Raw genomic sequence first — 22,841 nt, forward strand, 5'->3', positions numbered from 1 at the left:
TTCGACCTGCACCCAAACCATAGCCATCCATAACACTCCTACCATGTACATATTCAAACTTCTCTTAAATGTTGAAATGGAAATCACACCCACCACTCATGCTGGCAGCTCATTCCACACTCTCAACAACGTCTGAGTGAAGAAGTTTCCTCTCATGCTCTCCTTAAACATTTCGCCTTTCACCCTTAACCCATGGCCTCTAGTTGTAGTCTCATCCAACTTCAGTTGGGAAAACCTGTTTGTATTTACCCTATCTATACCCATCACAATTTTGTATTCCCTTATCAAAAATCCCAACCTATTTAATCTTTGTATATAACTCAGGTCTTCCAGTCCCAGCAACATCCTTGTAAATTTTCTCTGTCCTCTTGCAACCTATTTACATCTTTCCTGTAGGTAGGTGACCAAAGCTGCACACAATACTCCAAACTAGCCTTCACCAATGTCTTATATAACATAACATCCCATGTCCTGTACTCAATACTTTGATCTATGAAGAAGACCAATGTGTCAAAAGCTTGCTTTAAGACTCTGTCTACTTGTGACGCCACTTTCAATGAATAATGGACCTGTATTCCCATATCCCTTTGTTCTACCACACTCCTTAGTGCCCTAACGCTCACTGTAGTTGGTCCTCCTAAAGTGCCACACCTCACACTTGCCTGCATTAAATTCCTGTGTGTTGCCATTTTTCCAGCTGGTTCAGATCCTGCTGCAAGCTTTAATAGTCTTCCTCACTGTCCACTACACCCCAGATCTTGGTATCATCCACAAATTTTCTGGATTTGCAGATTCAGTTAATCACATTATCATTCAGATCGTTGATATAGATGACAAACAACAATGGACTCAGCACACTTCTCTGCGGCACTCCAATAGTCATAGGCCTCAAGTCAGAGGCAACCATTTACTACTGCTCTCTGGCTTCTCCCACAAAGCCAATATCTAATTCAATATACTACCTCAAATTGACTGCCAAGCAACTGAACCTTCTTGACCACCCCCCCACCCCCCCCACCAATGCAGGACCTTATCAAAAGCCTTGAAGTCCACGTATACAACATCCACTGCCTTGCCTTCATCAAATGCCCTGGTAACATCCTTGAAATCTCTTTTAGATTGGTTTGACACAACCTACCACGCACAAAACCATGCTGGTTATCCTTAATCAATCCTTGCCTATCCAAATAACCAAATATGATTATCACACATGTCAGACTGGTCAAAGGGTAGAGGACAGACTAAGAGTGGTCCACCAGTCTTCCAGGCAGTAAATAAGGAAGCGTCCATCTAGTCCTTTTACAGTATGGGAATCCCAGCCAATATGTGGAAAATTAAAATCACCTACTATCACAACCTTACATTTCTCACAGCAGTCTGCGATCTCTCTACAAATTTGTTCCTCTAATTCCCACATACTGTTGTGATTTAGAGCCAATTAATGTGGTCATACCTTTCTTATTCCTCAGTTCCACCCATATTGCCTCTCTGGACGAGTTCTTTGACTGAACACCGCTGTGTCATTTTGCTTGACTAGCAACACCACCCCTCCTTCCCCCTTTTATCCCTAATGCTCAATCACCTCTAAAACAACAGAACCCCAGAATACTGAGTTGCCGTATTGCTTCTCCTGCAAACAAGTTTCACTGATGACTGCAGTATCATAATTCCATGTGTTGATCCATGCCCTGAGCTCATCTGATTTTCCTACAATAGTTCTTGCTTTGATATATATAGGCAACTCAGAACATTAGTCCCACCATGTTCAGCCCGGGAGGCAACACACCATCTGGGAATCTCATTCTGATCCACAGAACTGCCTTTCTGTTCCCCTAAATAATGAGTCCCCTATCACCATAGCTCATCTTTTCTCCCCCCACCCTTCTGAGCCACAGAGCCGGACTCTGTGTCAGGGACCTGACCGCTGTGACATCCCCCTCACCCAACAGCAGACAAAGTGGTATACCTTCTGTTGAGGGGGATGGCCACAAGAGTGCACTTTCTTCTTTCCCCTTCCTGGCTGTCATCCATTTTTCTGTGTCCTGCACCTTGTGTATAACCACCTCTCTTTATGTCCTGTCTATCACACCTTCAGCCTCCCAAATGATCCGGAGTTCCTCCAGTTCCATAACGCAGAGTAGTAGAAGCTGTAACTGGATGCACTACTTGTAGATGAAGTCATCAGGGATACTGGAGGTCTCCCTGCCTTCCCACATCCCACAAGAGGAGCTTTCAGCTACCCTGCCTGGCATCCCTACTGCTCTAACTGTGCAATTATAAAGAAGGAAACAATAAATAAACTGAGAAAAAATCTACCTACAGTATTCTGTTATCGATATTTATTGCTTAATTTAAGGCAGAGATTGATAGGTTCTTTTTTGGACACGGCATCAAAGGTCATGGGGATAAGGCTGGGAAATGGGGTTGAGGAGTGGAAAGAAGGATCAACCATGATTGAATGGCAAACCAGACTTGATGGGCCGAATAGCCTAATGCTGCTCCTATGTCTTATGATCTTATTATTTATGATTTTTCTTTTATTTTGTATTTGCAGTTTGTTGACTTTTGCACGCTGATTGAATGCCCAAATTGGAGCAATCCTGATTGAGAATTTGCAGAACTTGGGCTTCTGTACCTCCATCTGCAACTGGATCCTCGACTTCCTAACTGGAAGACCACAGTCTGTGTGAATTGGTGATAACATATCCTCCTCGCTGACAATCAGCACTGGTGCACCTCAGGGGTGTGTGCTTAGCCCACTGCTATACTATGCTCATGAATGTGTGGCTAGGCATAGCTCAAATGCCATCTATAAATTTGCTGATGATACAACCATTGTTGGTAGAATCTCAGGTGGTGATGAGAGGGCGTACAGGAGTGAGATATGCCAATTAGTGGAGTCGTGCCACAACAACAACGTCAGTAAGACGAAAGAGCTGATTGTGGACTTCAGGAAGGGTAAGACGAAGGAACACATACCAATCCTCATAGAGGGATCAGAAGTGAAGAGAGTGAGCAGCTTCAAGTTCCTGGACATCATTATCTCTGAGGATCTAACCTGGTATGATGTTGTGTCTATCACTGAGTCATGGCTGTAAGAAGATTATAGTTGATGGCTTAACATACAAGGATACACATTGTATTGAACAGGCAGGTAGGCAGAGGGAGTGGTGTGGATCTGTTGGTAAAAAAATGAAATCAAATCCTTAGAAAGAGGTGACATATGATCAAAAGATGTGGAATCCTTGTGGGCAGAGTTAAGAAAGTGCAAAGGTAAAAAGACCCTGATAGGAGTTATATACAGGCCTCTGAACAATAGGCAGGATGTGGGCTACATATTACAATGGGTGATAGAAACGGCATGTCAAATGGGCAATGTTACGATAGTCATGGGGAATTTTAATATGCAGGTAGATTGGGAAAATCAGGTTGGTGCTGGTTCCCAAGAGAGAGAATTTGTAGAACGCCTACAAGATGGCTTTTTAGAGCAGTTTGTGGTTGAGCCTTCTAGGGGATCAGCTACTCTGGATTGGGTGTTGAAACTATCAGAGATGACAGCAGTACAGTATTGGCTAGTGTTTCTGGGGGAAATCCAGAAGGCGCAGGAAAGATACTTCCCAAAGAAGATGTATTCTAAAGGCAGAATGATGCAACTGTGCTGACAAGTGAAGTCAAAGCCAATGAAAAAGCTAATGAGAGGGTATATAATAGAGCAAAAATTATAGGAAGTTAGAGGATTGGGAAACTTAAAAACTGACAGAAGGCAACTAAAAAGAGGAGGGGAAAAGATGAAATATAAAGGTAAGCAAGCCAACAATATCAAACAGGATACCAAAAGTTTTTTCAGATATATGAAGAGTAAAAGAGAGGCAAGAGTAGATATTAGACTGCTGGAACATGATGCTGGAGAGATAGTAATGGGGACAAGGAAATGGTGGATGAAGTGAATAAGCGTTTTCCATCAGTCTTCATCGTGGAAGACACTAGCAGTATGGTTTACAAGCAGAGGCAGTGTGCAGTGAGACTGGCAGATGATAAGTTTGAGAGCATCAGCGGACAGAAGTGAGTGCAGTTGCAAAAGGAAGAAGGTGTTTGGGAAACTGAAAGGTCTGAAGGTAGATTAGTCACCTGGACCAGGTGGACTACACCCCAAAGTTCTGAAAGAGGTAGCTGAAGAGATTATGCAGGCATTACTGATGACCTTTCAAGAATCACTAGATTCTGGAATGGTTCTGGAGGACAGGAGAATTGCAAATGTTACTCCACTCTCCACTGGGAGGAGGTCTGGCCCCTGCACATGAAGTACACAGGCCTTCTGTTGTGTGGACATGCCCTGGTATTCATGAACAAGATCCCCAACTATGGGTAGATAGTCCCACTGCCTTGTGGGCAGCCTTGGGAGAAATGAAGGCTACAGGAGAAAACCCAGACAGCAAATCCAGAGAGGAGTTCCTAAGGCTGCTGGACATCATTGAACATCCTTCTGGCAGCTCCTGCAGACAGGCTGATACCAAAAGTGTTGCTTCATAAGCTTTTCTTTGGACTACACTGGTGAAGCCAAGAGGGCAATTTTGATGACTGAGCATCTCAGGATCTGCATACCTCCTGCCCAGGCTTGTGATGATGATTATCATCACCCATTGTCCTTTGAGACAGATGAATGCCAACCACTCCACTCTTCAAGAAGGGATGGAAGCAGAAGAAAGGAAATTAAAGGGCAGTGCCTGACCTCAGTTGTTCGGAAGATGTTGAGTCGATTGTTAAGGTTGTGCTTTTGGGGTACTTGGTGGCACATGGTAAAGTAAGGCCAAAGTCAGCATGGTTTCCTTAAGGGAAATCTTGCCTGACAAATCTGTTAGAATTCTTTGAGGAAATAGCAAGCAGGATAGACAAAGGAGAATTGGTGGTTGTTGGGTATTTTGATTTTCAGAAGGCCTTTGACAAGGTGCCACACATGAGGCTGCTTAACAAGATAAGAACCTATGGTATTCCAGAAAAGGGACTAGCATGTTTAGAGTATTGGATGATTGGCAGGAAACAAAGGGATCCTTTTCTGATTGGCTGCTAGTGACTAATGGTGTTCCACAGAGGCTGGTTTTGTGACCGCTTTTCTTTACGTTGTATGTCAATGATTTGGGCGATGGAATTGATGGCTTTGTGGCCGGGTTTGTGGACAATATGAGGACAGGTGGAGGGACAGGTAGTGTTGAGGAAGCAGGGAGACTGCAGAAGGATGTGGATACTTTAGGAGAATGGGTGATTGCCAACAATCCTGACTGGCTGCATCACTGCCTGGTATGGGAAGCTTCAAAACCAGGACTCTGCTGAGAGTGGCGCAGACAGCCCAGCACATCTGTAGATGCGAACCTCACACTATTCTGGACAGCTATAAGACAGGTGTGTAGAAAGGGCCTGAAGGATCACTGGGGACCCGAGTCGCCCCAACCACAAACTGTTCCAGCTGCTACCATTCAGGAAATGGTACTGCATCATAAAAGCCAAGACCAACAGGCTCTGGGACAGCTTTTTCCACCAGGCCATCAGTCTGATTAATTCCTGCTGATGCAACCGTATTTCTATGTTATATCGACTGTCCTGTTGTACATACTATTTATTACAAATTATTATAAATTGCACATTTAGACAGAGACATAAAGATTTTTACTCCTCATGTATATGAAGGATGTAAGTAATAAAGTCAATTCAATTCAAATGGAATACGGGAAGTGTATGGTCATGCATCTTTGTAAAAGGAATAGAAGCATAGACTATTTTCTAAATGGAGAGAAAACTCAAAAATCCGAGGTGCAAAGGTACTTGGGAATCTTGGTGCACAATGGTTAATTTGCAAGTTGAGTCGATGGTGAGGAAGTACTAGAATATAAAAGCAAAGATGTAATGCTGAGGCATTAAAAGGCACTGGAGAGGTCTCACTTTGAGTATTGTGAGCGTTTTTGGGCCCGTCATTTAAGAAAGGATATGCTGACACTGGAGAGGGTTCAGAGGAGGTTCATTAGAATGATTCCAGGAATGAAAGGCTTATTATATGAGAAGCGATTGATGGCTCTGGGCATTTACTCACTGGAATTTAAAAGAATGAGGGGAATCTCATTGAAACCCAATAAATTTTGGGTTTCCATTCAGTGGATGTGGAGAGGATGCTTCCAATGGTGGGGGAGTCTAGAACCAGAGGGCACAGCCTCATAATGGAGATACAAACATTTGTAATGGAAATCAGGAGGAATTCCTTTAGCCAGAGGGTTCTAAATCTGTGGAATTTGTTGCCACAGGTGGCTGTGGAGGTCAGATCATTGGGTGTACTTAAGGTGGAGGTTGATAGGTTCTTTATTAGTCACGGCATGAAAGGTTACGGGAGAAGGCATGAGAATGGGATTGAGAGGGAAATGGCTCAGCTATATCGAAATGGCACAGCAGACTCAATGGGCTGAATGGCTTAACTCTGCTCCTATATCTTATGGTTCATTGATTTACAGCTCAGCGTTCAACACTGTCATCTTTTCAGTACTAATCAAAAAGCTTCAAAACCTGAGCCTCCATACCTCTGTCTGCAACTGGATCCTTGACTTGCTCATCAGGAGATCAGTCAGTGCAGATCAATAATAATATCTGCTCCCCGCGCACAATCAACACAATTGTCCCTAAGGATGCATGCTTTGCCCACTGCTCTACTCTGTCTACACTCAGCTTAAGTGGCATTTATAAATACCCCAATGATTCCACTATGGTTGGCAGAATCTTAGATGATGACGAGGAGGTACATAGCAGTGAAATTAATCAATTGAGTGGTTTTGCAACTACAATCTTGCACTGAATATCAGCAAGACAAAAGTATTGATTGTACACTTCAAGAAAGAGAAGTCAGTATAATATACACTAGTCCTCACTGAGGGATCAGCAGTAGAAAGTGTGACCAAATTCAAGTTCTTAGGTGTCAATATCTCTAAGGAACTGTCCTGGGCCCAATACATTGATGCAAACACAGAGAAGGCACATCAGCAGCTCTACTTCATTAGGAGTTTGAGGAGATTTGGTACGTTAACACAAACTCCTGGAATGGCTTCTTCCCCTCCACCATTAGATTTCTGAACAAGTCATGAACTCATGAGCATTACCTTAGTATTCCTTTTTTTATTGCACTATTTATTGATCATTTACTTACTTAAGCCCATCACCCTGTAGGCCACTGACTGCATCTCACCAGAGTTCTCTGTCCTGGGCCGGTCTTTCAAGTTGTCCCCAGGTGTAGCCCATCTTCAAAGATCCTTCCTCTCACTGGGATGAGCCCTTTGGAACCTCTGCTGTTGATTCTGTTGGACTGTGTTTTTACAGGATGGGAATCCTAGCCCCATGCCCAACAATCCTCTCTTTTTTTGCAGCAGGGCATTGGACTATCCATGGTGGAGTTATTGATTATGTAATTATGTATCTTTGCACTGTACTGCAAAACAATAAATTTCATGTTATAAGAGAGTGATAATAAATCTGATTCTGAGTAACAGTATCAATTATGTAATTACAGTATAATAAATGGGCGACCCCACCTAACTCTCTTCTCCATGGTGCCTGCACTAATTCTTGAACAATCTTGATTTTGCACCTTACACACTTCACAATTTATTCGATTCCCCTTAAATTTCCATTTTCTGGTGGTATTTTCAATTTTCCTGAAACAAAGCTTAATCAGGATAAACGGTCAACCAACAGGCTACAAATATTGTCATTCTCCTATAGTGAACAAGTTATATTTTTGCATGATTAAGTGAAACTTTTTACGATTCAGCTTGTCACATTAGATATCAGGAAACATTAATTTTGCAACTAAAGCGTAGAAGAAAATCTCTTTTTGGATTATTCGAATTATGCCCCCGCACAATTTCTGAGCCTCCCTCCCCAATCTGACTGAATCAGCTGCACAATCGGCATCGGCGGCGAGGCTCCTCCCCCAGCGGGGGCATAGGCCATGAGGAAGCGGTGATGCTGTTTACGTGCTTCTGCCGGTAGTTGCCGCTCGCAACGAGCAACTTGAGCAGCGGAGGAAGAGAAAACGACAGGGGAAAGAAAAAGTGGGCAAGCATGGCGGTGGGCCTTCGCTCCGTCTGCTTTGTGTTGGTGTGCCTGAGCGGGGAGGTGTTGTCCGGGTGAGTTGGCCCAGGGACGGCGGGGTCCGGGGGAGCATTGCCCGGATTGCTGCAGCTTCTACCTCCGCTGAATGGGAATGAATAACGGCGGCCCCGGTGTGACTGCCAGTGGGTGGGGGTCTTGTTCACTTTGTCATTTTTTTTTGAGGGAAAACAAAAAATGTTACACGGATTACCGTGGCCCTTTGGGTCTATCAGTGAGGTAATGGCTTGTTGTGTTAAATTACTCCGGTCTGAATTTTCCTTTTCTTCCCCCGGGAGGACAGGCGGGATTTCTACAAGATCCTGGGGGTTTCTAAAAGCGCCTCGGTGAAGGATATCAAGAAGGCTTATCGTAAGCTGGCCCTGCAGCTACACCCGGACAGAAACCCGGACGATCCGGCGGCACAGGATAAGTTCCAGGATTTGGGGGCTGCTTATGAGGTACGGAGTACGGCGCCGAGGGTCAGGGGCTGAACAGGGTCGAGCGGAGTAAAGGGGAATGGTTGTGTAAAAGTAGTGTAACAGTGAAGATGCTTCGCGTTTTCCACGTGAAGTCTCCGAGTCACTTTTTTTTTAGTTCTTGAGTTGTAATGATGACAAGTCAGGGAGAATGTGTGGCTTCTGCTCATTGGCTACGAGGAGGGAGGTGAGAGGGCGCTCACTATAATTTAAACCAACAGAAAGCTGCGGAAGGGTTCTTCCAATCTGCATGCCTTAATCACATTTTTTTGTAGCTGTTTATAGCAAATGATGGCTTAATACTTGAATAAGCTGAAACTCCAATTCTCGAATTCAATGACTGTTAAGTGAAATTCGTTTTCCTAACGTGCATTTTGTGGAGCGTGTCCATTTTTCAAGTCAGTTTATCCTAGTTCAGAAATGGTTGAAGTCACTGTATGTGGTTGAATGAATACTGAAGGATACTGGTAAGCATAGGCATCAAACATCTGCCATGTCATCTCCTACTGGGACCCACAATTCCATTCCTGTGGAAAATGCAGTTTTGCATAGGCTTGGGTCAATATGGTAAGGAAAGAACTTGCATTTGTATAGTAACCTTTCATGACCTTGGGATATCCCGAAATCCTTGCATTTGGCACGAATCTTTATTTAAAAGAAAAATAATGTGTATACTGGAAATTTGAATTAAATACAGTGACTGAGAGTGCAAAACAGTTAAAATTTCAAAAGTATACCTTTACATCAGAGGTTTTGTATTGCTTATTGTGGGACCTCTTGCATTAGGGAATCTGAACGCATAGTATAACTGCGGAAGACTTCCCTGCTGCTTGTCATTTGGTGTTTGTTTATCTCTCCCATCCTGTACTTCATTTGAACAATACATGATTAGCATCAACTCAGTGTTCTCAAAGCATTTTGCAGCCCATTTGGCCTTGGTCTAATAATGTTGAAGTCAATGTTAGCTGTAGGTGTAGTTTTGTTCAGGGAATGTAGAATTTTACTGAGGAAGTGGATTTTTAAAAATGTTGTGATACCTGTTCAAACATTGGTTTTGTTTGCAGAGAAAATTGTACTAGATTCTCAGGCTCATGCAGAATGCTCCACCTGACCTTGCCATTCTTAATTCCCTTCCTCTTTTAACTAGTTTCATGCTATTTTCCTTCATGGTTCTTTTCATGTAGTCATGCTTTTTCTGTCAAATGGTAATATCAATTTAACATTCTGCACAAAAGTTGTTTTGAATATCTTTTTTCTTATTTCTAATCTTACAGTTCTGTTAAAATTATATCTGTTGTTCATATTTTCAAACAAAGATGTTTAAGCTATACCATGTTCAGCTGTTCCTACTTGTTTTCAAATAAAATTTCTTGTAGCTTTGCAGCCCCTCCCATTAAAACATTGGAGCTGAATGGAAGAAACCTTGAGTATTCTCTTCCACTCTCTTTCTTTGCAATACTAATTTAGCTGGAGTACTGTGTTCAGTAGATTGATTTGATTTCAATATTGTATCAGCCAGTTCAATATACAAGTTTGGAACAAAATCTATGGTGTCTCCAAGTTATCATAGAATTACCTCACCCTTGAGAAACATTTTGAATGTTTGTATGCACATAATGATGTGTACAAATCCATGTATTTAATATATTGTTCCACAAGGATGTCTTAGAAGCTATCTGATTTCATAAAATTACATTTGTGTTTACATTCCGCAGTACATCTTTGGTACCCAGAACATTTATCAAATGGATCACATCCTGTACCTTAGAGGAGAATAGAAATCATGCCAGCATTTTTTAAAAGTTTACCTTTAAATTTATTGTTTCTCACATTTGATTTTGTTTGAATATATTCTTAAACATGTTCTCTCTGTTTTAAGAAAGCAACCATAAGGAAATGTAGTTTCAGATAAAAATCTTCCACTTTATTGAAAGCAGACTTGGACACAATAACTAAACGTGCACAACTCTTAACTGCAGTAACTTGTGTCATTGGGAGAAGGAGAAATAATGGCTCTTTGTATATCTTATTTAATCTGTTACCATGTTAATTGGAACAGAGGTTTCCAATTTGAAGGATGTCCATTTACCCACTTTGCATTTTGTTCACTTGTTAGAAGCATGAAAAATTTTGAGATGCATGAATGAATTGAGTAGGTGAGAGCATTTTGTGAATTACGTTATTTAATTTAATAGTGCAGCTAAGAAAATTCAAGGGCTTTCTTTTACCTTGCCAAGTCAAAAATTGTTTCTTTTGCATCATGTAACATCTGTGACCACTTTGTTCTCTTACTTTTTAAAGGTTCATATCTGAAGTTGGGCTATTAATCAGATTGAAAAGTGTACCCTAAAATGATAGTGTGTTGTAACCCAGGAAAACCAAGCTGGTGTAATTGGAATCAATAAGTTTTTTTCCAATCCACCTGTTGTCCTTTCCTTCCTGGAGGGTTTCATGGTTTGAATCTTTGTCTACACTTTTAATCTGGGAAAGTTCTTCATTAATGGAAGCAAAAAAAAATTCACTTCTAAGGATTGCCTGTTGAGTTTTTAAGGATAGGAGTATTCATGGAACCAAATACCTAGGATGAGTTTTGAATCCTGTTACTTTATGCTTTGTAAAAGTTAGTAATAAAATACAAACTTGGGTGCTAGGCTGCTAGTCACAAAGAATTCGCTGAGTTTATTTTTCTCTCAAGCTTCTTGGCATTCGACGATGTGTGCAAGTCCATATGCCAAAGATGGTCTTTGCTTCAGTTTCCATTAACCTGGTGTAGAGTCATTCATAGTTTTATTCTAAGGGTTTATGAAATACTGAAAATGTTTATTTTGCAAAAGGCAGATTGGTTAGCATCGATGAGAGGGGTAAAAGAGCACACTTCTATGGTGTGTTACTCTTAATACTCTGACAAACCATCCTCACAAATATGAGTAACTGGAACTGCAGTGTTCCTTTTTTTTTTGTTTCCTCTTAAGTAGGCAAGGCAGTAATAAAGCACCTATTGATCAGTGCTATCTATACTTTGAATAGGTTTTGTCTGATGAAGAGAAGAGAAAACAGTATGATATGTATGGTGAAGAGGGTTTAAAGGAAGGTCGGCAAGGTTCTCATGATGACATCTTTTCACAGTAAGTCATATACTTTGCATTCTTAATGTCGGGTTTTGGAATGCAGTCTTGGTCTTGTATCTATAAATCATTCTCCACCTGTCAGATTCAACTCTGACTAATGTGCTTTCTGTCCATCTTTTTGCACATCTGAGATTCAGTTTACTCTGGATTTGAAAAGATATTGAATTAATTTTCACTTGTTATGGGAAAAACTAGCAATAAGAGTAAGTGAGAGTTTTACTCCTGTTACAGTTTAACACTTGACATTAAAGCTAATCCTTGCATTAGAGTTTACTGTATGGTGATAAGAGGTGGTCATGTTCTGTGCTAATGTAGCCACTCTCACATGAGCAAATATTGAAGTTGAGATCTTTAAGCATGAGAGCTGTGATACGGTTGTGATCCATTTGTGAAAACTGCTTTGACTAAATGGAAACTCAACTGAATATTAAATTTGAAAATGCAGAAACAAAGTACGATTATTTCTTTAACTTTTTACTGGACAAATCGTTTTATTTTTAACTTGCAGCTTCTTTGGAGACTTCGGTTTTATGTTTGGAGGAAGTCCACGACAGCAAGATCGGAATATTCCTCGAGGAAGCGACATAATAGTGGACCTTGAAGTTACACTGGAAGAAGTATATTCAGGCAATTTTGTAGAAGTAAGTAATCAACAGAAACCCATAAATTTTTTTGTAATTAATGTATTTGCATAGCTACTAACTCCTTATTTAACCAAGTAGAAAGCAGTTCAGCCCTGCCCCGAGAGTAAAGTCAAAAGTGGACCAGGGCCTCATCAGAGTATACCAGCCTATTACTCTTGCACACCTCCAGCTGCAATTAGAGAAAAACTCTCATATCTAAATATTAAGGATGGGTCTGAGGTAGCGAAAGTGGTAGCAGCTTTTGTAGTGTGTGTGTGTGTGTTGATTTCAGCTTCAACTGACAAATTGAAAAACTGCCAGTAACACATTATCAGTGCTACTTGGTGGTATAACAACATCCTAGTCTATGACATTCAGCATCCTAATTTTGATAGCAAGTTGGTTCTGGTGACATCATCATCCAGAATGGCAGCTTAAGTTGATAGCTGCTCCGGGAAAAACACATATTTTGTCTGGTTAATCCATCAAATATAAGATATTTCGAAAATATCTGAATTGATAAGGGTGGCAAGAATGGAGATTTTTTTTAAAAGCATCACTGCGGAGCCTATGGATGAGAGAGGTGCAGCGAGTGGCTCTCCTACCTAAACGAGTGGTAGCAAGGCTGACGATGGGCCTCGTTCAGACAAAGCAGCAAAAATAAAAATTCTGGAAGAGATACAGGGATTCCAAAAAGATAGAACAGCAACTAAATGAAATCAAGTCAGAGCTCGCCAACGTCAATCAAAAAATAGCGGTGGCAGAGACATAAATTGAGAGGGTGGAAGATCATGTGTAAAACATGGAACAGATACTAAGTAAGACAATAAAAATATTAAATAAGCAAGAAAGTAAACTGCTTGACCTGGAGGGAATATCACGGTGGAAAAATATCAGGATATACAATGTTCCCGAAGGAGTGGAGGGTTTGTCTGTGATGGAGTTTGTACGAAAGTTGCTGCAGGACGTGCTAGAGATTCCTTCCACTATGGAACTTGAAATTGAGAGGGCGCATGATGGACAGGAAATTAATACATTTCGATCAAGATTACCCCCCGGCGGTCTTGCAGAAACGTAAAGAATACTCTGAAGTAAAGCGAATATTAAAGCAAGGAAAGATTAGATTCCGAACTCCGTACCCTGCTAAACTGCGGGTGTTTTATGAAGATGGGATCCAACTGTATCAGACAGTGGAAGAGGCGACGACAGACATGAAGGCCAGAGGGTTGCCCGTCAGCGGGATCAAACAGATCCCGCCAGATCAAACTGCCTGGCTGAGCAGTTATCCCACTGTGCTTGGGAAATAGTGAGAGAATCGAGAAAGCAGGGGACGGGAGAAGGGTGAGAGAAGTCTATCGGGAAGAGACTGTGAGTTTTCCGAAGACAGCCTTCACCCTCTCCAGAAGAGCCATAAGGTTTGGCTAACTTTAAAAGTGTTGAGAAGCTAAACGGAAGCAAAAATAGACATTGCTATACTTATCTAAAGAAATAGTTACTATAATGTGGATTTTATGTTACTCAATTATTTTTTATTCATTCATTCGTTCACTCCTTTTTCCTCAACTAAATGAGAATATATATACGGGAGGAATACACGGAAATATTTTCTGTGTAATGGACATAGATTTGTTCACTTTTATGGGTACTGCAATGGGGGCCCTCAACTCACAGGTAGGAGGGGCTATCTCCCACAGCTAGACGTTTCCTCTAGCTCAACCCAGGGTCATCTACTAGAGACCTCATCCTTGGAGTCACACCTTCATTGACTTATTATTATTTGCATTTCTTGGTTCTTACTTGTTCAGGGAGTAGATCAATTAAGTTTTATTCTGCTAATTTCAATGATATATTGACAGTTAAATACACATGGCTAAGGACAAAGTAAAATTCATTTCTTTTAATGTCAATGGGCTATTAAATCCAATCAAGCATAGTAGAATTCTATCCAAAATGGAAAAAAAGAACAAGCCCATGTAGTATATTTACAGGAAACTCACTTAAATGATAATGAGCGTGGAAAACTAAAGAGAATGGGCTTCACTAATTTGTTTTTCTCCTCATATAAATCAGGGCATAGGGGAGGAGTTGCTATTCTTATCTCAAGCAAGCTAAATTTTGAAAAAGTATTCGAATTGGGAGATAAGGAGGGCAGATATATTCTGGTAAGGGGGAATATAGACGGCAATTCAATTACTCTATTGAATATATACGCACCCCAGGAAGTGATATAGTTTCTTTCAGAAAATTACTAATATTATGGTAACGGAAACAGAAAGTCTCCTGATATGTGGGGGAGACTTAAATTTAGACTCTTCCAGTAGAAAAACCTATGAAACAAAATCCTTACATAAGAAAGTTAATACACTTTTTGAGGATGTTGGTCTAATTGATATATGGAGGGATCTTTTCCCCAACAGAAGGGATTACACTCAATATTCTGTATATACAAGAATAGACTATTACATAACATTTGGAAAAGACAAAATAAACACCTGTGGAATTGGGACAATAGATGTAAATGACTATGCACCCATATATTTATCTGTTGATTTTTGACCTACAACCAAAGAATACTATTTGGAAACTAAACTCAAGTCTACTCAATGATCCCTACTTTAAGGAACAAATTAAGAAAGGAATTAGTCTTAGAATTCAATGATAATGGAGAGGTTTCACCTCCCATTCTAAGGGATACTCTGGCTGTTTTAAGAGGGAAAATTATAGTGATATCTTCATATAAGGGGGAAAAAAAGGAATAAAACATTAGAGGAATTACAAAATAGGCTGAAGGAACTAGAAAAAAAACACAAATTGAATTTGGCACAGGATACATTAGAGAAAATTTAAAAAATTAGGAATGAAAATAGTTTGGCCATGCAAGGAATCAGGAAATATTTAATGTTTCTGAAACAGACATTATGAAAGCGGATCTAAGTCTATGAAAATACTGGCGTGGAAACTGAGAAAAAGATAGCAGAAAATACAATTCATAGAGTTAGGGATCCAAGAACAAAAATGATAAAAAAAAATAAGCTAAGTGAAATTCAAGAAGCTTTTGAAGTGTTTTACAAAACTCGATTCTAAAGTTCCAGGGGGAAGCATAACCCAAATTGACACCTTCCTGAATTCTCTAGAGTTACCCACTTTAAGCAAAGAACAAAATAGAACGATGACTGCTGACAGAACTGAAGTTGGTCTAAATGCTGCAATTAGTAGGCTTAAATTAAGCAAATCACCAGGATTAGATGGGTATGTGGCAGAGTGGTACAAAGAATTTAAAAATGAGTTGGTGTTGTTATTGTTCGTCCTTCGGAGTCGAAGATGACCACGACTTCTGTCAGGTGGAGGGTTTGTGACTGTGGGTCCAGAGGTGACTGGTGAGGCCAATCCAGGCCCTGAAAGCTCGCCCACATGTGGGACACATGAGGGTAGGTGCTGCAGTGGAAGTGGAGGTAGCTCGAGCCTTGTGCACGGCGCGTTTCCTCTGAGCCTCTGCAGTACGTCTGATTTCTGCTGCACACGCTCCTTTAGTGATCCTGCTCCACCAGGTTGGGCAGTCCAGAGCAAGCGATTCCCAGCTACTGGGATTGATGTTGAGGTCTTTGAGGGACACTTTGAGGCAGTCTTTGAAACATTTCTTCTGCCCTCCAACTGAGCGCTTGCCCTGGCTCAGCTCTCCATACAGCAGCTGTTTTTGTAGTCGGCTGTCAGACATCCTGACGACATGGCCAGTCCATCTGGCTTGGGCTTTCTGTAGGAGGGTGTACACGCTGTGGGTGCTAGCCCACTCCAGGACCTCCTTGTCTGGGACTTTGTCCTGCCATCGTATGTGGAGAAGTCTGCGGAGGCAGCTCAAGTGGAAGTGGTTGAGCTGTTTAGCATGTCTGCTGTAGACAGTCCAGGTCTCGCTGGCATAGAGGAGGGTGGTGAGTTAATTCCTGTCTGACTCCCCACATTGAACTGGGCTCTAAAAAAGGCATAAATGCCATCCAGCTGGAAGGAAGCGATAATCTCAGCTGTACTGAAAGAAGGCAATGATAAAATGGAATGTGGGTCATTTGGACCAATATCCATTCTTAATTTAGATTCTAGATTATTTACCTCCATCATGGCCAAATGATTAAAAGAGTTTCTACCCATACTGATACATAATGACCAGACAGGTTTTATACAACACCAAACACAAGACAATGTACGAAGGACACTTCACATTATGGACCACGTACAAAAAAAAAAATCGAAACAATTGTGATAAGCATGGATGCTGAAAAGGCATTTGACTTGATTAATTGGAATTTTCTTTACAGAGTTTTACATGGATATGGTTTCCATGACAATTATTAAAATTATACAGGCTCTATATGACAACCCTACTGCTAGGATTAAAATCAATGGCTATTTATAAAATAGTTTTACTCTAGAAAGGGACAGGAGACAGGGTTGTGCATGGTCACCGCTACTCTTCGCATTATATCTGGAACCATCAGCTCAATACATCAGACAAAATGAAGATATCAGGGGAATTACTATTAAAGGGACAGAGCATAAATTGGCTTGTTACACGGATGACATTTTGAGCTATCTAGGGCAACCAACATACTCTTTACCTAAATTGATGCAATCCTTTGAACAATATGGTCAATTATCAGGATACAAGATCAACGTAGATTAAAAACCCAATTACTTTCATATAACTATAGCCCACCAAGAGAAATTGAAAGTAGATATCCCTGGGCATGGCAAACAAGAGTCTTTCAAATATTTGGGCATCATTATGCCAAAAGATTTGGCAAAATTATAAGAATGCAATTATCAGCCTATATATAAAAAAATTAAGGAAGATATGGAACAAAATGGAACCTAATTCCTTTTTTTTTAGTCTCAGTTCAAAGATTGAATCTATTAAAATGAATATACTGCCCAGACTGTTGTATCTCTTTCAGACCCTACCAATAGAGATTAATCAAAATCAATTCAATGAATCAAACAAAATGTTATCAAGATATATTTGGGAAGGTAAAATGCCCAGAGTTCATCTCAAAACTTTGCAATTAGCCAAGGAAAAGGAGGGATCTCTACCTTCTCTTAGAGATTATTATTTTGCAGCACAGTTGAGAGCTGTGATATGTTGGTGCAACCCATCATATGACGCTGAATGGAAAAACATTGAGGAGGGGATACTTCCCATCCCCATACAGGCAATTTTGGCTGATAACAACCTACAAAGGTATGTAAATACTATTGATAACCCATGGGTGAAATGGACTCTTAAAATATGGAAAACTATTATAAAAGAATATAAACTAGAGGGAGATATTGCAATTCTTAAATGGTGTGCATATGACTTGGATTTTACGCCGAATAAACTGGATGCTAGATTTAAGGACTGGACAGCTAAAGGAATAACAGTTTTTTGCAATATAATGAAAGAAGGAACAGTGTTCAGTTTTGAAATGCTTAAAGAGAAACGCTTATTAGAAAAATAAGACTTCTATTGTTATTTATAGATGCGACAATATGTTAATAGGACAGTTAAAAATGTAACCAAGGCAAGTCCATGTTTGATAGAGCTATTTAGAAAAGCATATAATTCAGATAACGGTAGTAGAATCATTTCAAGCGTATATAAGGGTTTGTCAAATCTTCAAACACATTTGATTTCATACATTAAAACAAAATGGGAGAAGGAAAAAATGCAAATCATGATCATATTTTCTGGGAATGCCGTTATCAAAGACTATAGGAGTGGGATACACAATGCCCTACAAGACATCTTTAAATGTGAAATACCCTTAGAAAGTAAGACCATATATTTTGGGTATATACCTCAAGAATGGTTGAAAAGAGATAAATATTTAATGAATATACTGTTGGTGGCTGGTAAAAAGACTCTTACTAGGAAATGGTTATCACAGGAGAGCCCAACCTTAAATGTATGGATGGAAATTACAATGGACATTTACAAAATGGAGAAGATAACAGCATCTGTTAGTCATAAGTTGAACAATTTGATTCATACTGGGAAAAATGGTTTAACTACGTAACACCTCATAGGCCTGATTTTTATCCTCACAGATCAATGAATATGTTGTAAAAAAAAAATCACTCCCTACTTGTACATAGTTTTCTTCTTTCGCTTGTTTTCTTTCCTCTCTTCTATAAGTGTTAATATTTCTCAGATAAATATTATGTGGAGATTTGTGGCATATATGACTACATGATATATATGTAGAATATCTGAAATGCATCTTATGGGAATGTTTGATGATGAACTTCAATAAATAAATTACAAAAGAAAAAATTTTGATAGCAAGTTCAGACTCTGCAGGGATGAGAGTGCCTGTCCATTATCAGCCAGAGGTGTAACAATGAGGACCTTGTGCATTTTGACTTGGCTCTTGTCGTAAGGCTAAACAGTTTTCTGTTGGTTCTGGTGTATAAATAGGCCCTCTCTGTGAATAAGCTGGAGGCACATGAAAATAACAGAAGAATTATGACAACAAGCATAGACATGTATATGACTCTGCTGTGATCAGGAAGAATTCCAATATGGTCTTGTATTAGCTGACCCTGTGATCATGTGAGGAGTAGATCGCCCTGAACAGCTTAATCTTTTCAGCAGTTTAAATAACTGCTCCTGCTCACACAGTCTTCGATAAAGGCACTATTTAGTGGTCAACTGCTACACTGAGAAGGTGGGTTAGGTTGTGAATGCTCAGTTCCAAAACCAGCTTGGGATTCGGGTAATTGCATTCTGCCAAATCTCTGCACTTTGACCAGGGAAACATAGACAAATACTCTCTCCTTGATATTCAGAGGGGACACCTGTTATTTGTTACAATTCCTACAGTTGCTCCCACTTATCCTGGGGTACAGTGCTTTCCCTTTAGCGAGGACAGAGTTTTAGATGCTGCAGGGACGTCAGCTTTGTGTGTGAATTGAATCCATCATCACCTGGAACTTTCCCGTGACGAATACGTTGACAACCTCATTAGCTTTTTCTTGACATGGAGATTATCTCTGATGTCTGGAATCTATTGATATTGATAATTTCTCTGGAGTACAAGGCAGTGTTCCACCAATCTGTATGGCTGTTTATTGGGCTCTGTGATGACCACATGACCTATGTTTTTTGTCATAAAAATGGCCTTTTGGTCGATTGGTCATTGACCATCGATTCTATTCTCCTGTATTAGGAGAACATAAGGGGAAATTTCTGAACTCAGAATGGTGAGAGTGTGGAACGAGCTGTCAGCACAAGTGATGGATGTGATTTTGATTTCAACATTTAAGAGAAGTTTGGTTAGATACATGGGATGGGAGGGGTGCGGAAGGCTATAATCCGGTCAATGGGACTCCCAGGTAAAATGGTTTGGCACAGGCCAAAGGGCATGTTTCTGTGCTCCAATTTTCTATAACTCTTATGTCCCCGACCCTGACAACCTGCTCTCATTCTTGTCCACATAACCTCTTATCTGTCCTCCAACCACTGAATCCCCTATCAGTTCTACTCCCCTTGTGCCACAATGTATAATGCTTCTGGGGTGTTTTAGTTATGATGACAGCTGTGAAGAGTGTACCGTAGATTCCGTACTACAGAGCGCACCTGATTAAAAGCCGCAGGCTCTAATTTTAGAAAGAAAATCAATTTTGTACTTGTACAAGCCGCACCGGATTTTAAGCCGCAGGTGTCCCACGTTGTAATATGAGATATTTACACAGAAAGATATTACACGTGAGGATTTTTTAACTTTTAATTAAATCCGTATGGTAACATAAACAAATACATATTGCAAATGCTTTTTTTCGAACCGTGCCTGTAACACGGCTACTTTTAAATATATATACATATCGGTAACACACAAATTACGTTGCGTATACTTTTTTACTGAACAGTGCACGAACAACATTCCAATATCTCCTAACGACTGGTAAAAAAATATATACTGCAGCCTACCAGGAAAAGTTATTGATCGCCTTTAACTTAAAAGCAGCGTTTTCGCTCGGGTCTAATGCGCTCCCCCCACCTTTCCGTTTATCGCAAACCGGTATTTTTCCACAAGACGCGGCGAAACCGGATGTGACGTCATAGCATCCCGGGATGTAGTACAGAAAACAAATATACTTAAAACACTTCTAACTTTAACTAGAAAATACTAACAAATGAATTACTAAGCGAAAATATTATAAACTAAATAACTGCCATAAAGGCAGCACAATGCTTTTCTTCGAGTGTTTTCCATGTTGATGAGGGTGAGTACAAATGACTGATTTACAATAATTTAATTGTGAAAGTGCGCTTGATTTATCGTACAATTTCATTGGACCTCTGTGAACTACTCATCAATTTTATTGGTCTACTGTTACGAGGCAAAATGTTTTTGGCGGCATGAAAAAAAACCATGCATTAGCCGCACAGTAGTAAAGGCCGCAGTGTTCAAAGCTGTTCAAAGCGTGGGAAAAAAGTAGCGGCTTATAATCCGTCATCTACGGTAATCTGTCAAAGACCATTAGATTTTTGATAGCAGTTTGGGATTACTGTGTTAAGCTACTCCTGCACAAAAATCCCAGTGTTACTGTCTGATGTGTGGCTCAGTTGTGGCAAGTGAAGGTTTTCCATTAAGATCATTTCAAATTTTCAAGTTAGTGATGCTGGTTGAATGTGCTCTCACTCCAGTGAACTTACTATTCTTAAAATGCAAAATAGGCCACCGTTATTTCTAACAAGATTGTTACAAGAGTCTTGGACAGGTGGAAACCGTACTTTGTGGTTACACCTGCGATCTGTTGTTGAGTTGTAAAATTACTTCAGTCACTAATGTGTTCCGGTTTATTGCCCCTAACAGGCTTTAAAAGGAAGGGGTTAGTTACTAAATTTACTCAAGACGAATGATTTTGAATTGGTGTAAAAACTTGCATTAATCTATGATTCCTGCTGGTCAAATGATTACACTCAAATTTAGCAAAACAAATCTAATTACATAATATAAAATTCATGAATCTGGGATTGGATCATGTCAGTGTATTTTAATTTTTTTATCTCACCAGTTTCTTTTATCCTTCTATCTTTATTTCCTCCACAATATTGACTCTTTGCTAGAGAGTATTTTGATAGTCATATTCAATTACTGTCCTAGTTCAGCATGGCTAATTTTCTAGTCTGTCTATTTTAGTGCTAACTACATACAGTGATACTAGAAAGTTTGTGAACCCTGTAAATTTGTCTATTTCTGCATAAATGACCTAAAATGTGATCAGATCTTCACATAAGTCCTAAAACTAAATGTGAACCTCTGGGGTAATGCATTCTACAAAAGCTATTTGGACTTTGGTGTTCCAATCAATGAGATGAGATCGGAGGTGTGGGTTGTGGAGGTGCCTTGTCCTATTGAAACCCCACTGGTTTCCTTGGCTGTGTATGTCTAGGGAATACACATTCCGGTCCCGCCAAACCCATGAGATTAAGACAGCTCTTCTACCCTAAACTTCAATTTGTGTTTTGGCTATTTAACTGGTCTATCATACCTAGATACTTCATACGGGATTAGACCAATCATGGACAAACTTCCATTTGGGCTGCAGGAAAGGTGGGTGTACTGTTGGCTCAGAGTACAAGGAAGAGAACGATGTGTAATTTCTACTCTGACAACTTAGTGCCAAGAAACAATAGGCAGCACACTGCATACGATTGAAGGAATTATCAATCTTAACTTGAACTTGACTAAAGGGTTAGTAAAGAAAAGAAAGAGAAAAAACAAAAAGGGCCCATTATTAAACAGTCAACTGTTCACAAGTTGGAGCTCAACTCTTCTGAAAATTCATATTCACCGATCCTCAGTCAATTTCGCCTGAATCATGTTCTCCCACCGGGTCGAATCCTACAACTGGTTCTCTCCGGTGCCTTCTCTCTTCATCTGCCGCTGAACAGAAAAAAAACCCCGAGACCAACCTTCCTAATTGGATGACACACACTCTTCAGCATCCCTGATCTTCAACAATAACCCGAACAGGCTGAAAGCAGAACAGACAGCTTTTGCAGAACTGTCAAAATGAAATACCTACAGCGTTGTAGTAAAAAGGTGAGCCAGGTTGTTATATATAAAAAAGACACAAAATCAGGTTACTGACAGAGCCTGCTCTTCTCAAGAAAAAATTGTTTATGTACACCATGCCTCAATCAAAACAACTTTCAGAGGACCTTAGAAGAATTTGTAGAGATGTATGAGGCTGGAAAAGGCTACAAAAGTATTTCCAAGGACCTGAGTGCTCATCAGTCTTCAGTAAAATAAATTGTCTACAAATGGAAGAAACTCAGTACTGTTGCTACTCTCCCTAGGAGTGGGCATCCTGCAAGGATCACAACCAAGAGCACAATGTGCAATGCTGAAGGAGGTGAAAAGGAACCCAAGGGTAACAGCAAAAGACCTGCAGAAATCTCTAGAACTTGCTGAAGTCTCTGTTCATGTGTCCACTATAAGAAAGCAGTGAAC

At 40.2% G+C, this 22,841-nt stretch overlaps 1 protein-coding gene across 1 annotated transcript in view; it reads left to right on the forward strand.

The window, feature by feature from the left end:
- Positions 1 to 7,965: 7,965 nt before the first annotated feature.
- dnajb11 (DnaJ heat shock protein family (Hsp40) member B11) overlaps positions 7,966 to 22,841 on the forward strand; it is a 31,128-nt gene continuing 16,252 nt past the window's right edge. The window contains exons 1-4 of the mRNA XM_073046873.1: positions 7,966 to 8,159; positions 8,426 to 8,582; positions 11,628 to 11,725; positions 12,237 to 12,369. Coding sequence (XP_072902974.1) covers positions 8,095 to 8,159; positions 8,426 to 8,582; positions 11,628 to 11,725; positions 12,237 to 12,369 — 453 coding nt within the window. The 5' untranslated portion in view covers positions 7,966 to 8,094. The remainder of the gene's footprint in view (positions 8,160 to 8,425; positions 8,583 to 11,627; positions 11,726 to 12,236; positions 12,370 to 22,841) is intronic.

The sequence above is a fragment of the Hemitrygon akajei genome, chromosome 5 (genome assembly GCF_048418815.1).
Source record: "Hemitrygon akajei chromosome 5, sHemAka1.3, whole genome shotgun sequence".
In the NCBI taxonomy this organism is placed as follows: domain Eukaryota; kingdom Metazoa; phylum Chordata; class Chondrichthyes; order Myliobatiformes; family Dasyatidae; genus Hemitrygon; species Hemitrygon akajei.